Source organism: Ursus maritimus, unplaced genomic scaffold, assembly GCF_017311325.1.
Source record: "Ursus maritimus isolate PB19 unplaced genomic scaffold, ASM1731132v1 scaffold_26, whole genome shotgun sequence".
In the NCBI taxonomy this organism is placed as follows: domain Eukaryota; kingdom Metazoa; phylum Chordata; class Mammalia; order Carnivora; family Ursidae; genus Ursus; species Ursus maritimus.
The window spans coordinates 20115121-20130411 of NW_024425119.1; the positions used below are offsets into that span (position 1 = coordinate 20115121).

The window sequence follows — 15291 nt, forward strand, 5'->3', positions numbered from 1 at the left end:
AAAAAAAAAAAGTATGAACTATAAATCCTCTGCATAGAGATTTTCTTCTATTGAAGACTTCTTATAGGGACAGGTGCCTGATTTACATTCTTCCACAATCTTGAACAAGGAGATTGGGTTAGAATATGGGCAGAACAGGGAGCATTCTCCTTCATTAAATTGATGAAGAAGATGAAATTATATTCTTCGTTGCTCATTTGCCATTTGTTTTTGGTAGGACAGTGGATTGAAATACAAAATTGTTAGTGAACCAAAAGTTCTTTGGATTTCAAATGGTGTGTGTGTGTGTGGTGTGTGTGTGTGTGTGTGTGTGTGTGTGTGTTTAACTGCAGAAATTGGCCATCATTCAAGTGATTTGCCAAGATTATTCTGGGATTCTGATTCTGGGAGAGGGTGACCAAGCACTGAACAGAATAAAAAGCAATTCATGATTCTTTTAAGGGGTTCTATAATAGCACTGGCCCCACCTGTTCTCCATAAAAACACAAGATTTATTGAGGGGTACAGAGTTGGGTAGTTCCCATGCTCTAGATCTTTACTTCATTATGTCACGTTGCCTGAAATTCTACCATAATGTTCAGTTGAGTTGTTCAACTTGGTTGATATTCAGTTGAATTCTTTATTATGAAATTTTCTATTTTTTAAAATGCATAGTAGGAAAGAGAAAGCTAATATTAAAATTTTCAACAAGATATCAAAATGCTAACAGTGATTGCTATTGGATTAAGCATCTTTCCTTGTAAAATTTCCACAAAAAGTTTTTTTCATTTTAGACAAATTTTATTAAACTGCTTTTATCAGATTGTTCTTTAAAAGAAAAAAAACTCACATATGTATGCAAGAGGAATGCAGGTTTGATAGTTGCATCAGAGAAAGATAAATTTATTTTACTGGGTATGATTCTGGTGGTGAGCAGGCAGCTCTGTTTAGGGCTTTCTTAACCAGAGGGCTTATGAATGCATAGGCACAGGAAAGATGGGCATTCGGGAGATGAGAAAGGGCACAGTGAGGCCAGTGGGAGACTTCTGGCCCATTTAGACCGAGAAATACTTGGCAACATCATCCCAGTGCCAGTTCTGGCAGATATGTTACAGGCAACTGTCTCCTCCTGGGCTTACACTGGATGAAACAGTACAAGTGTTTTGGTGCCCATTTTACGTTTGTAAGCTGCGGAGTCCAAAAACTGAGTTTGAATTCTAGCCTGACTCCCCACAACCACCACTCTTCCTGCCCAACAGCCTGTGCGCCCCCCCCACACACACACACATACATTTGCTGATTCTGTGAGCAAGGATAAGTTACAAATCTCCAAGTCTGAAATATGGGGCTGGTGCTACTTTTCACCTCACAGTTTGTTAAAGGAATTACAACATATTTGTATAAACATTTCAGTGAATGTGAAACCATATCCAGATACCGTCTTTTTTCACTGCAGTCAATTTTTAATACTTCTACTAACACCTACTTAGTTGTTAGATAACAAACTAATCCTATTAAACTTGAGTCACCTAAAGATGCTTCCCCCCAGAAGTTCAGGATGCTCCAGTGCCCCATGAGTTTCATTTAATCAAACATATTTAACCTGGGGGAAAAAAAATCTTGTAGGAAGCAGTATGATATAATAGTTAAGCACAGGTACTAAGTTCAAATGCTTAACCAGAAGTGTGACTCTAGGCAAACAAAGTTGTTTCTTTAAACCTCAATTTCCTCCATCTCTAAAACGATGTAATCACACCTACCTGGGAGTAGTATGGGAAGAACTAAGTTATTTAAGGTATGTAAAGCACCCCATAATGGCAAATTCTCAGTACATAGTAGGTGTGCTTCCATATAATTTCCTTTCTGATGAACAAACATCTCAAAATTTGGGGGACACCTGGGTGGCCCAGTCCCTTAAGCATCCAACTCTTGATTTCGGCTCAGGTCATGATCTCAGGGTCATGAGATCGAGCCCTACATTGGGCTCCCCACTCAGCTCAGAGCCTGCTTCAGATTCTTTGCCTCTCCCTCTGCCTCTGCCCCTCCTCCTACCTACACTGCCTCCCTCCTCCAATAAATAAAATCTTGAAAAAAAGTCTCAAAATTTTTATGTAATCATTAGGATAATTTATGAAAAGGTAGAAATTAGTCCTATTCAAATCACTCACTGCCAGTGACTAAATCCTAACTACTAAACAGTCATACAATGGAATTTTGCTCGTTTTGCCCATATTTTCTTCTAGGAGATTATGTCTGACGGCTAAACAGTTATTTTGGTCAATTTTCTTAACGGATTTAAGCATGAAAGCATTAGCCTCTCATTTTCATAGGATTCTGTGTCTGTGGAATACACTTATCAGTATATTTATATACCAGTACCTGAATTCTTTTAGACTGTCTTTGGGGAAAAAAAGGTAGTTGGAATGAAAGACAGTAGTTGACTGTAAATTGAGGAGGTGGGGGGGTGTAGAAAAATATATGAAAGAAGTTTTCAATTCATCAGAACGTTTTACAAGGCTCAAAAATTTTTTTAAGTAGCTGTGACCTAGACTTTGGCTTTTTGGTGCCAAGGCCAAAAAGTTAAGTAACAGATCAGAAATCATTAATAGTGTATTTAAAATTGGGTTTCCAATGAGAGACTATGGACTATGAGAAACAAACTGAGGGCTACAGAGGGGAGGGGGGTGGGGGAATGGGATAGACCGGTGATGGGTAGTAAGGAGGGCACATATTGCATGGTGCACTGGGTGTTATACACAACTAATGAATCATCGAGCCTTACATCGAAAACCGGGGATGTACTGTATGGTGACTAACATAATATAATAAAAAATCATTATTAATAAAAAAAAAAAAATAAATAAAAAAAAAATAAATAAAATTGGGTTTCCAAAAATATGGTGGTTTCTGCTCTGTTTCATTATTTCATGCAGATAGTATATGTCTGGGTAAAATAAGGATTGGTAAGTATTTCCTGAAAGCAAAACTAAAATGATCAAAGAGGTGACTTAGTGGCTTATGCTTTTAGCATTACCAGAAAAGGACAACTGTAATCTTAGAAAATTAAGAATCCTCAAAGTAAAAAGATAAGACCAAGAGAACATAAAGGTAATGAAATTGTTAGTTTTATGTAAGGATGAACTTAAACTTCAATGCTTACACTTTGTTCACCATGCACTCAGTACCTAGAAGAGATGCTGGCATTTAGGAGTTGATCAACAGTCCTTTGTTTTTGAATGAAAAGAGTAAAACCCCAGCATATTAATATTAAGTAAAACTGTTCTTTGAAACTTTTGGAGAGCTGATACTAAGCCTTATACACTAAGTGTGTGAATGGATTCATGGTTTAGATAAATTATAGAAGATAAATCTGTATCATCAAGAAGTTAAAAGTGGTGCCTGACCTCCTGAAAATTAACTTTTGAAGAGTCAATGATGTGATTCTCCAGATATTGCCCTTGTGAGAAGCAGTGTATCACGGAGTGAAGTATATTGTGCTGACCTATGGTAGTATTTGCACTGGGTTAAGGAATGAATTTAAGAGGTGAAGGAAGTAACTGTAAATATTGTGCGTATAAATAATAGTCCTAGAATATGAAAGGAGATAAATAGTAAAAGAAAACCCATATATTTATGTCTGATGCCAGAAGGGTTCTTGGGAGGCAAAAAATATATAATCAAATATTTAGAATCCTGATTATCTTTCTCTATCATGTGTATGTTTATGAGAAGTGCTATCTCTCATATAAGGGTTAGAGATTTCCATTTAGATTTTAAATTTTGAAGTTATTTGCTGATGTTAGTTTAATCTATTATGGATCTTAACGAATGTCATAAAGTTAACCTGCAATGTTGGGGACCTATTTTCTTATATCAGCCAAAAGAAAAACTGAAAAATTTTCTTACTTAGCTTATCAGGATCTTAATGTAACTTTTATTTTTCTCTATCCTTAACTATATAACTTTTATTGCAGAAATTGGAATGGGATTAACAGGATTTGGAGTGTTTTTCCTGTTCTTTGGAATGATTCTTTTTTTTGACAAAGCACTACTGGCTATTGGAAATGTGAGTTTTTCAACATATATTTTAACTAAATTCATAAGGTAACTTTAATTACAAATGAATTATTGCCTGCTATTAAATTTGGGGGGAGATAATTCATTGTTACTCATGTAAAGATTCCTATTATCTTCTCTGTTTATATCAGAAATAAAACCTGTTTAGGGCGTTTGGGTGGCTCAGTCTATTAGCACCTGCCTTCTGCTCAGGTCAAGATCTCAGGTTCCTGGGATAGAACGTGCTACTCCCTCTCACTCTGCCTGCTCCTCCCCCTGCTTGTGCTCTCTCTCTGTCATATAAATAAAATCTTTAAAAAAAAAAAAAAAAGTCTGTTTAAATAAAAGGTAAACACTTAAAGAGGTTTTTGAATGACTACTCTGTTGAGTGTTTGATATGTAATATACAATAGATTGAATCAAGGCTACCTTTAGATAGGAGTTCAAAATAGATGACTTGGTAGACCCCATGTCTTGTTAAATTTGTTAATATGTTTGACATGTGACTTGAAACATTTGGTTCAGTAGCATAAGATAAACAGATTTTTAAAAACCATTTAAACCTCTTAATACATCTGTATATTAGCAGTCGACTTGCTGAGAAAGGTGCGTGAATTGTTTATTTGGAATGTGTACTTTGTTGTCCATGTGTGAAGGTTGTGCAAGAGTTCTAGAAATAAATCATAACCCTTTAAGAAGATAACAAAGTTACTGAATAATACTAAATATCTTTGAAGTCTGTACAACCATAGGCTTTTAATTGGAAATTAGAAAATATAAAGGTTAACAAAACTATTCAAAATTGGTATTTTAATTAATATAAATAGCATTGCTGTCTGAGAATATGAAGCTTAACCATTAGGCTCAATCAATACTTGTGTGAAAAATCTTTCATTAAAGAGAGTTATGAAGAAAGGCAAGTATTGGAACTAAAACCTGGGGGAAAAGCAAGCTTTTAATAGATGACCATTTCTTGCTCACTATCTGAAAACATACAAAATATATGTATATTTGAGAACATACGGCTTTATTTTTATTTCTGCTGCCACCAGATATTCTGGGATTAGTAAGACTAGAATCCTCTTCCTGGCTTTGTGTGGTTTCTTCTATTGCTTGGCCATGTCAGTATTCCTCCCACCCATAGGAACTCCTGTAGCCCGTGGCGAAGTGTGCACAACCAGGAGTACTTCCGGGTGACATGTTTATGGGCAGCCTTCCTCTTTTGCCCAGTCACTCCTCTGCTTAACTAAAGCCCTCTCCATCTCGCTTACCTGGGAGGACCACTGCATATGCACATGCCCATTAGTAACATCTCATCTTTCGTTGGTTCTCTTTTTCTCCATTTAATCAAGAAAGAAGAGGATGAGAAGCGTGGAATCCAACTCCAGCTTTCGCATGCTTAGCCCACTCCTTGATTCTGCCTTTTGGCATGCATCATAGTTTCCTCCAGCCAGTTGCCCCTACAAAGAGCCAGATGTGCTGCTTTTTATTATATTTAGCTTTGACCTTGCTTTTCAAATTTATACAGTGTGTTTAACTACTTCTTCTATCTCACATTTTCTTTCTCTTCTAGGTTTTATTTGTGGCCGGCTTGGCTTTTGTCATTGGTTTAGAAAGAACATTCAGATTCTTCTTCCAAAAACATAAAATGAAAGCTACAGGATTTTTCCTGGGTGGAGTATTTGTAGTCCTTATTGGTTGGCCTTTGATAGGCATGATCTTTGAAATTTATGGATTCTTTCTCTTGTTCAGGTAAGGCAATTATTTTATTTTACTTTTTCTCTTTCAATATACCAGTATGTCAAATAAGTAATTATTACAAAAACCCAGATATTTGCATCAGCATGAGTACAAAGATCATAATTTTCTCAAATGGATTTTTGTTTGCATTGAATCTTTTATTGAATCTCTTATTAGATAATTCAGTCAACTATAAAAATGTTTATTAAATGTAGGTGACTGCCAGTAGGTTCATTATCTTATACTTTCAACTCAATAAAATTGGTTTTATTGGGATTTTAAGGCACTGTCTTTCTATTTAAGGCACTTCACTATTTTTAGCAACTAAACAGTAATATGTATATACATACAACATTTTAATACATAGAACCATAGATACTGCATAGTTACTGCCACTTGATGACAGTTCTTTTAGTACATACACATATTAGAAAATTTTGTACTGAGGGGCGCCTGGGTGGCACAGCGGTTAAGCGTCTACCTTCGGCTCAGGGCGTGATCCCGGCGTTACGGTATCGAGCCCCACATCAGGCTCCTCCGCTATGAGCCTGCTTCTTCCTCTCCCACTCCCCCTGCTTGTGTTCCCTCTCTCACTGGCTGTCTCTATCTCTGTCAAATAAATAAAATCTTTAAAAAAAAAAGAAAAGAAAAAGGAAAAAAAAGAAAATTTTGTACTGAATACGCTATGATAGATTTTGAACAGTCACTATTTTACAAATGCTAGTTACTAAGTGAATAAACAATAGTATTTTCTGTGAGAAAATACCTTTAAATAAGGTTGGTTTAATTATTCAAGAAATGTATATCCTTTGTCTTCTATCTGCCAAACACTGTATTATGCACAGGAGACATAAAACTAAATTAAGTGTCAAATCTGCTGTAGAGAATCTCTCATTTCTGATACGGGAAATAGACTATAAAGATACCAGCAGGATATAGTAGTAATGTGTTACAGGTGTATAAGCAAAACACTATGGGAGTATAATTAAGAATGAGATCAAATCCCGGAGAGGTAAGAAACATTACCACTGAACGTAACATTTGAAATTTGAAGTCTCTAAGACATTCAGAATTTTAACTGGATCCTTTCTTTTTACTTGGTTAGCAATTGATTTTTGTAATAAATCTGTAAGTTCTGAGAATACTTTTTCTCCTTCTTCCTAGGGGTTTCTTTCCTGTGGTCATTGGCTTTATTAGAAGAGTGCCAGTCCTTGGATCTCTCTTGAATTTACCTGGAATTAGATCAGTAAGTTATCATGTATTAAAAATAAAATGTTTAAACCATCTTTGATGCTCTTTACTTCTAGAAATACAAGTAATTGATACTTGATTAATTGATAAGTTTTTTATTATGACATAAATTGTTACATCATGGTTGTAGATCATAGTTATCATGAATACCAGAGAAAATAATCATTGCTAACTGTAAAAAACCTGAAATTTTGTTTCACTATATCCATTTTTAATATTCTTGATTTTTTTTTTAAATTAACTCTGATTGATATGCTATGCTACCTTTCTCTTTGAGAGTTCAAGGCACTTTTCAATTAACTTTTATATGATTTCTAATTTTAGAAGCCATTAGGTAAAAAGGACATCATTATTTCTAATAAATATTTTCTTTCTTAGACTGTATCGCCAAATAGCATGCGTTAAGACAATTAAATCAAGCACAATTATACTGGAAGTCAGATGATAAAATTCTGTTCCCACCTCTCTCCACAATTTGAATGATCTCATAAGATCTGTTCTTCCAAGATGGGCCATCAACTTCCTAAAGTTGTTTACAGACGTTTGTAGATGTTTCTAGAGAGATGATCCATAGCACTTATGGGTTTCTCAGAGAGCTAAAGGATGTCTTACCCACTGAAGAATGGGTTTTGCTGTAAGACAAAAATCTCATTTCCAACCTCAAGTCAATTTTACAGTCAGAATTCTAAATATTTGAAGTTCCCCTTAGAGAGGGAATGTTGTGCTTTCTCTCCACCTAAGTTTATCTTAAAATCCTAATGAATCTATGGAACTTTCAAAACAGTGACGCACCAATCACCTATTTATAATAATATAAAATGTTGGGATGTGGGCTTATAGGAGGTATGTCCAGATTTCATTTACATTAATCTCCAAACTCATACTGTAGTTAATGTTTTTACTTAGAATGGCTTTTGAATTTACCGAAACTTCTAGTTACACAGTTGTAATCATTATTCACGTCCTTAATTTAAGGATTCTTCAGTATTTGCATAAATGGACACCCAATGCTGTAAATTATGTTTCCTATTATTATTACTTCATTGTAATAAATGGTTCAGTAAAAATGTGAATAGTGAAATGAAAGGAAGGGTTAAATGATTGCTAGATTTTGGTAGTGTTATGACCACCTGGGTTACATAACTTTTAATATCTCCACTAATTATTTTGTTTCAATATTTGCATCACCATCTGGAATGCTGAAGAAGGCCCAGTTGCTTTACATTTGGGGTGGAGTAGCCAAAGTAAATAACCACTTACATTAACGTGTGTTAAAATTTATATTCAGTAACTATAAATTTATGCTTGCCTCATTACATCTATTTTTAATGTCATTGCCACTTTCAGTCTGAAGTCCAGAATACACATTTAAAGTATTTTTAGTCAATAGCTGTTGTTAATTATTGAACTTAATGGAGTTAAATCTGTTTGTTCAAAGACTACATAGGCCCTGAAGAGATCCTCAGTAATGGTCAGTTGAAATATCTTATTGGGTTCATTAATGCATGAATGGCTGACATTTCAGCTTTTTATTTTTTTTATTTTTTTGTTAAGCTAGCAGTGTTAACTTCATTTTATCCAATTGTTTTATTCATTGTGTTGCATTTCTCGTGTTGCACCCTTAAAGTCATATGCATAACATGTCATGCAAAAACAACCTTAGCAAAGAAAATTTTTTATACACATTTACGTGTCAGGAGATTGTGGTGAGTAGTACTGAATTAACCATTGTCAGTCACACCTTAAATATCCACAAATCTTATAAAGCTGGGTTTTTAAATCAACGTTTAAAATATTGATATAATGTGTTTATAATGCCATGGGCTTTCTCTTAATTACCTGTTTTTCTTCTCCTTGCAGTTTGTAGATAAAGTTGGAGAAAGCAACAATATGGTATAACAACAAGTGAATTGAAGACTCATTTAAAATATTGTATTATTTATAAAATCCTTTGAAGAATATTCAGCACAAAATTAAATTACATGAAATAGCTTGTAATGTTCTTTACAGAAGTTTAAAACGTATAGTCTACAAAGTACCAATAGCAGTTAACAAAGAGGCAATGAGAACAGGCTTCTAATCAAGTGATCTAAGAAGTCAGCAAGCAAACTAAAGGAGATGAATCTATGTTACAATACTTATTGAAACTCTTGAAGGCAATTTTTATTGTTTATCCTCAATGTGCGAAACACAGCCATCCTTGGAGAACTGTGGGGCCTGTTTCTTTTCTTCTTATTTTGAAGGCACAGGAGGACCCGTAGGCATTTGCTTTTTAGAAATATCCACTGGAATGGCAAAAGTATTTCCAGTTGCACTGTGTGTCTGAAAGTGATGCATGAGTTAGATTGGATTATGTCATTTAATGTATTAAAACCAAGGAAAACCCAGTTTTGATGTATGAATCACTTTTTTTTTTGTAAACATATGGTTAAAATAAAACATTTGTGGTTCTTCTGATTCTTAATATTTTAAAGCCAGATGAAAATCTGAACTAGATATTCACTGTCAGAATACGCAAGGGTCATTCATTATAACTAAACACTCCAGAACTACTCATACTTCTTGAGAATCTGACTTAATTATCTGTGTCCTTCGTTACATGTAAGCATCTAACAAAAACCATGAAGTAGTCTGTTACATGCCGTGTTTCATTGAGTAGTCTTATTTACGATACCAAGCAATGCAAACCAAATGGATTTTTCCGTCATGGTGTAGTTTTTCTTTCTTTTTTGTTTTATTTTTTTTATTTGAGTAGTGATTTTATCATTTTGCTTTTCATAAATTAAATAACTTGATAACGTTTACTTCAAGATGTAACAAGGTTAAACTTATATATGTCAAGGGCTTTTCATATAAAGCTGAGTTTTCCTTTTTTTTTAGCTTTTTCCTAACATAAAAATCAATATGCATGATGAATGCTTCATAAGATCACTCTTCGTCTTGAGTTCATGGAGAAAATATCAGAATTCACATGCTAAAGGTAGTTTACTGTAATTAAATGGGCTATAGTTTCTTAACATGACACTAAAAAAATGTGTTTTTTTTTTCTACCATTGATGCTTGACTGGCATGACACTAAAAAAATGTGTTTTTTTTTTCTACCATTGATGCTTGACTGGCAGGAAGAAATAGTGGCCATTTCTTCATTAGTGTTTTCCGAGGTGGCATCTTTTCTGGTAGATGTAAGAACACATTTCAACAGCCATAGTACTATTTATTTTACCACTAATGATTGCACTGTTTACCTTTTTTTTAACAGTTGCAGAGCTTTTTAACGCACAAAATCATAACTGAAATTTGTGATTTTTATTTACAAACATGTCTACAAAATATATCACAGCTTATGTTATTTTTAGTTAAATCTCGATGCACAGAGAACTCCATCCTTGCTTGTCTAAAGAAGGAAAGACTTGGTATATAGTTTAATGGTTCGGTATTGTGGATTACTGTCTTTTGGTACTGGCATTTGACTTATGACATAATCTGTGAAACTAGATGATGTTGACAAAAATGAGACTCCTACCTCAATAGTTCATGGAATAATAAGAGACCTAGTGTTGTGTCTAATGTTCTTCAAAAAAGTAATATCCTCATTTGGAGAGTGTCAAATATATACATATTTTGGGGGTCAACTTATACAAGTTACCCTGTAGGACTCTTATACATATTTTTGACTGATCCATATTATTTTCAGTGGCTAGATAATTCTATCTTTTTAGAACAAGAACTGTATCTGTTAATGTAAGGAACATCTGTATTATTTAACTCCTTTGTAGACATGAATTTCTATCAAAATGTTCTTTGCACTGTAACAGATCTCTTTTTCAAAATCTTACTTCAGAAGCGTTATTAGAAGTTGTGTAAAGGATTTGATAATCTCCCAGTCCTTAGTAAGATTGAGAGGCTGGAGCAGTTTTCAGAGTCCACAGTTAATTTCAAATGTGAGTTCGGGACTACTTGGCAGCATTGTATATTTCTTCTCAGAACCACTGATGAGGCTCTATTTTTAAACATATTAGTCTTCTGACAGAAAGCACTGTACATTATATTGTTTCTTCCTTTCCAAAATTAGCCTTCTGTCTTTGTGACAAAAATACTTTGATTATTGCTGTAACGATGGAGGAAAAGTTCTAATACTACATAGCCTTAAGTGTACCTGGCATTGTTCAAATGAATTTTCTGTAACAGAAACATACTTGCAATGTTTTTCTTTTCCCCTTATAAATTGTAATTTCTGGAATACTGCTGCTTTAAAAAGTCTCACAGTCAGATTATATGATCTAACAATTGAATATTGTAAATACACTTGTCTTACCTCTCAATAAAAGGGTACTTTTCTATTAATTGGTGGTTGTCTTAGCTCGGGCTGCTATAACAAGTTCTGTAGGCTGGGCGGCTTAAACAGACACTTATTTCTCACAGTTGTGGATGCTGGGAAGTCCAAAAAGAAGGTGAGGGTAGATTCAATTATTGGTGAGGACCCTCTTTGTGGCTTGCAGACAACTGCCTTCTTGCTGCATCCTCATATGGCAGAGAGAGCTTCAGTCTCTTCGTTTTATAAGGACACCAATCCCATCATGGGGTGGGGGGTGGGGAGTTCATCTTCAATACCTCATCTAAACCTGATTGCGTCCCCAAAGCCCCACCTCCAAATACCCCTCATATTGGTGGTTAGGGTTTCAACATATGAATTTGGGGAAGATACATACTCAGTCCTTAACCGTGGTCAAATGCATCTTTATAATGAAATTCTAAAAATTAGTTTAGCATTGCACAATAGCTCACCTCATTTTTTTAAATTAGCCTTATACGCAGTTTTCTTTTTTTTTTTTTAAATGGTCATCACATTTTCCATTTCCAAATTGTTTAAATATAATCATAAATAGGGGCGCCTGGGTGGCACAGCGGTTAAGTGTCTGCCTTCGGCTCAGGGCGTGATCCCGGCGTTATGGGATCGAGCCCCACATCAGGCTCCTCCGCTATGAGCCTGCTTCTTCCTCTCCCACTCCCCCTGCTTGTGTTCCCTCTCTCGCTGGCTGTCTCTATCTCTGTCAAATAAATAAATAAAATCTTAAAAAATATATATAGATATATAATTGTAAATAGAAATGGAATTCAGGTTAAAAAGTGGGCAGTGAATTTAGAAATAAGAAATACTGGAGAAATGTTTAAATATTTTTTCTCAAAATGAAAAGAATTGGCTAACGACATAATAAAAAAATTAATAATAATAATAATGAAAAGAATAATACAATAAGTATTTGTGAAAACCGACTTCAGTGTTTTGATTATAAATTTTGGTAAGGCTAAAAATCACTGGCCATGTCTGTCACTTACAGTACCCAATAAGTATTTGTTGAATCCAATACTTGAACTGGAGGTCTTGACTATTTTCTGGTAAACCAGAAGTCTTAAATCTTTTTAACATATATCTTTCTAAGCTTGTCCTCTGTGCTGAAAGGTTCCAACCTCTCCCCTTCTGCTACCTGTACCCCATGTGGGAGGAGGTAGGACACAGTAGTAGAATGCCCCAAATCCAACGACTGGCACAACAACCTCTACTAGCTCTCAAGACCTAATCAGAAGTTCGCCTCTGTCATATCTTTTTTGACCCACTAGCAAAATAGCTGGGTCATCCTTGTCCTCTCATAGAACTTTCCACTTGTTTGTATTATTTGATTACAGAAAAGAGATTCTCAAGGTTCAAAGCCTTAAGTGAAAGGAAGACAGTAGACGCTGACCAATGAGTGGGGAGTTTTATTTTGGAGAGCAGGCCTTCTCTGCCCCTGGATCTGAGTGGTAGCCCTTTGAGGAAGTGACTTCTGTTTGTGAGACAGCTGGCCTATGGGGCAGACGGGCCCTGGCATAGAATGAAGCCAAAGTAGGAGAATGAATAATGACCTCATTCATATTAAACTAAAATCCTCTATTCAGTCATCAAAGAAGTAATTTGGATCTTTTATTATCATAACAGCCATATTTCGAGGTAACTACCCAAGATAGGAGTATTTTCTATGTGAACACAATAATCACTAACCTTGTTAAAATACAATTGAAACAGTGACCATTATTGTATGAGTGGACCTGGGCACCATCCATCAACTGGAAGAATTCAGATTACATCAGTGATACAGGCAAAATGGGCTCCATTGAATATGCCTTTATAAAAAGGTTTATCTTAATTTGTCCAGTGCCCATTGCCTGGTCATAATGTCAGCAGAACAAAATTCAGTGGTTTTATCCGTCAGGGGCTTTTATCAAATAACTTTTCCTAGCCCATCTCTAAGGTTGGGCTTGTATAAGTCCTAAAATGTTGTGATTTAATAAAATCGTATTAGGAGGCAATGCCATTTTAGACAAACGCGTTCTAGCGTGTTGCTTTTGATAAGACTACAATATTGATAATATGTCAAAACCGTTCTCCTCACTTGTGTGTATTATACTGAAAATGGCAGCTTTGACGTAAAGCATCTGCTTGTGAATTCATCAGCTAAACTTTTATAAACAAACCACATCATACTTTTTTCCTTAAAATTGTAAATTCGAAACACGGTTTTATCGGTGATTCATTTTCCTGTCCCTCTTTCTAAAATGTTTTATGTGGTTTTGACATGGAGAGGGAAATAGGCATTTTACTTGTTTGTTAGGTGACCTAGCAATTGGGTTTCACTTACGAGTTCATTTGAAACAAACACATGTATAATGTTATTTCTTTTATTGCCCTTTTTTTTGGAAGTTGCTATAATCCCTTGAAATTAAATCCTAAAACCCTGAAGTCTGGTATTTAAAGAAATATTAAGATTTTATCCAGTTTTGGTGTTAACCTACTAGTCCTTGGTTTTTATTCTTTCCCTTCCTCTAACATTGTGGGGAACACTGCAGTAACGTTTCGGCTCCTTCTTGCTTGACTTATACTTTAAAGGGAGTAAATATTCCACGACTTTCTCCCTACAGACAACTTTCTGTATTCCATTCTCATTTACTAACCAAACCTCATGTCTTCACAGGCTGGCAAGTCTAAATATCAAGAGCCCAAATCCCAAACTCCTTACACAAGTATTTGCAGACAGATATCATCAGCCCCTCAAACTTCAATCCCGAATCAAATTTATCTGTTCTCTTCCCATACTCCTTGCTATTTCTATGGCAAACTATTCCCCCAGCCACACAGACTCCAAAGTTTCATTTTTACCACTTATAGCCTCTAAAGCTTTACTCCTGAAACTGTTCTAGGATCAGGGGAGTAACATCCATCTGCGTCACCTGGGAGTTTATTAGAAATGCAGAATTTCAGTGTCCCAGTTGGTTAAGTGCCTACCTTAGGCTCAGGTCATGATCCCGGGGTCCTGGGAATGAGTCCTCCTGTCAGGCTTCCTGCTCAGTGGGGAGCCTGCTTCTCCCTCTCTTTCTGCCCCTCCCACCCACTCATGCTCTAGCTGTCTCAAATAAATGAAATCTTAAAAACAAAGAAGAAAAGAAATGCAGAACTTCAGATCTCACCCTACCTGTACTAATCGGAATCTGCATCTTTACAAGGCTCTCAGGTGATTCATATACATATTAATCCCTGAGGAGCACTACTCTAACTTTTGGAGGAAAGGAATTATCTTTCTTATCTACGGTACCTTAGCCTATGGTGGGTACTCAGGTCCCTGTTCAGTATCCGCCTATATATGTAACTGTTTCACCTGAATATTGACATACTTTGTATCCTTTTCCTCTTGCCTTCTACACATTCCTTTTTGCAGTTACCTTCTCTTCAGCAGCATCAGTGTCTCCTTCCTCTGGTCATCTCCATCAGCTTATGTGTTCTGCAAATGGTTTGTTAGTTGTCATCAGCAGAAACCAACAGACCTGATTTGAGCAGGACACTGCAGGTGGTGGGACGTCCCCATCCTGGAATCTGACATGAGCACTCCAGGCAGTGTTGCCACGCAAACTCAAGCCTACTACAACCGCTGCTGCACCAGAAAACGTCTCTCCTGATTCCCACTTTCCTCCATCCTAGCTCCAGATTTCCCATCCGAGTGGGTCTGACTGGCGAAGCCTGTGTCACATGCCCACATCCTACCTGATAGGGAGGCTGGGAAAATGAGTGACATTTTCACCTTCTGCAATAGAAGGAAGGCTCTGCCTCCCATCAAGATTCATAATGCTATAATTCATAATTTAGGGAATGTTAGGAATTCCCTAAAAATGAAAGGGTTCAGATATTACCGAAAGGCCAAAAAATAATAACACACTTCCACCACACTCAAGCATCTA

General features: G+C 35.8%; 1 protein-coding gene across 1 annotated transcript in view; it reads left to right on the plus strand.

Annotated features, from left to right (window-relative positions):
* Positions 1 to 9483, plus strand: part of GOLT1B (golgi transport 1B) — an 11252-nt gene extending 1769 nt beyond the window's left edge. Inside the window, exons 2-5 of the mRNA XM_008693112.2 lie at positions 3954 to 4045; positions 5609 to 5787; positions 6940 to 7021; positions 8887 to 9483. Of these exons, the coding sequence (XP_008691334.1) occupies positions 3954 to 4045; positions 5609 to 5787; positions 6940 to 7021; positions 8887 to 8925 (392 nt within the window). The 3' untranslated portion in view covers positions 8926 to 9483. The remainder of the gene's footprint in view (positions 1 to 3953; positions 4046 to 5608; positions 5788 to 6939; positions 7022 to 8886) is intronic.
* The last annotated feature ends 5808 nt before the right edge of the window (positions 9484 to 15291 follow it).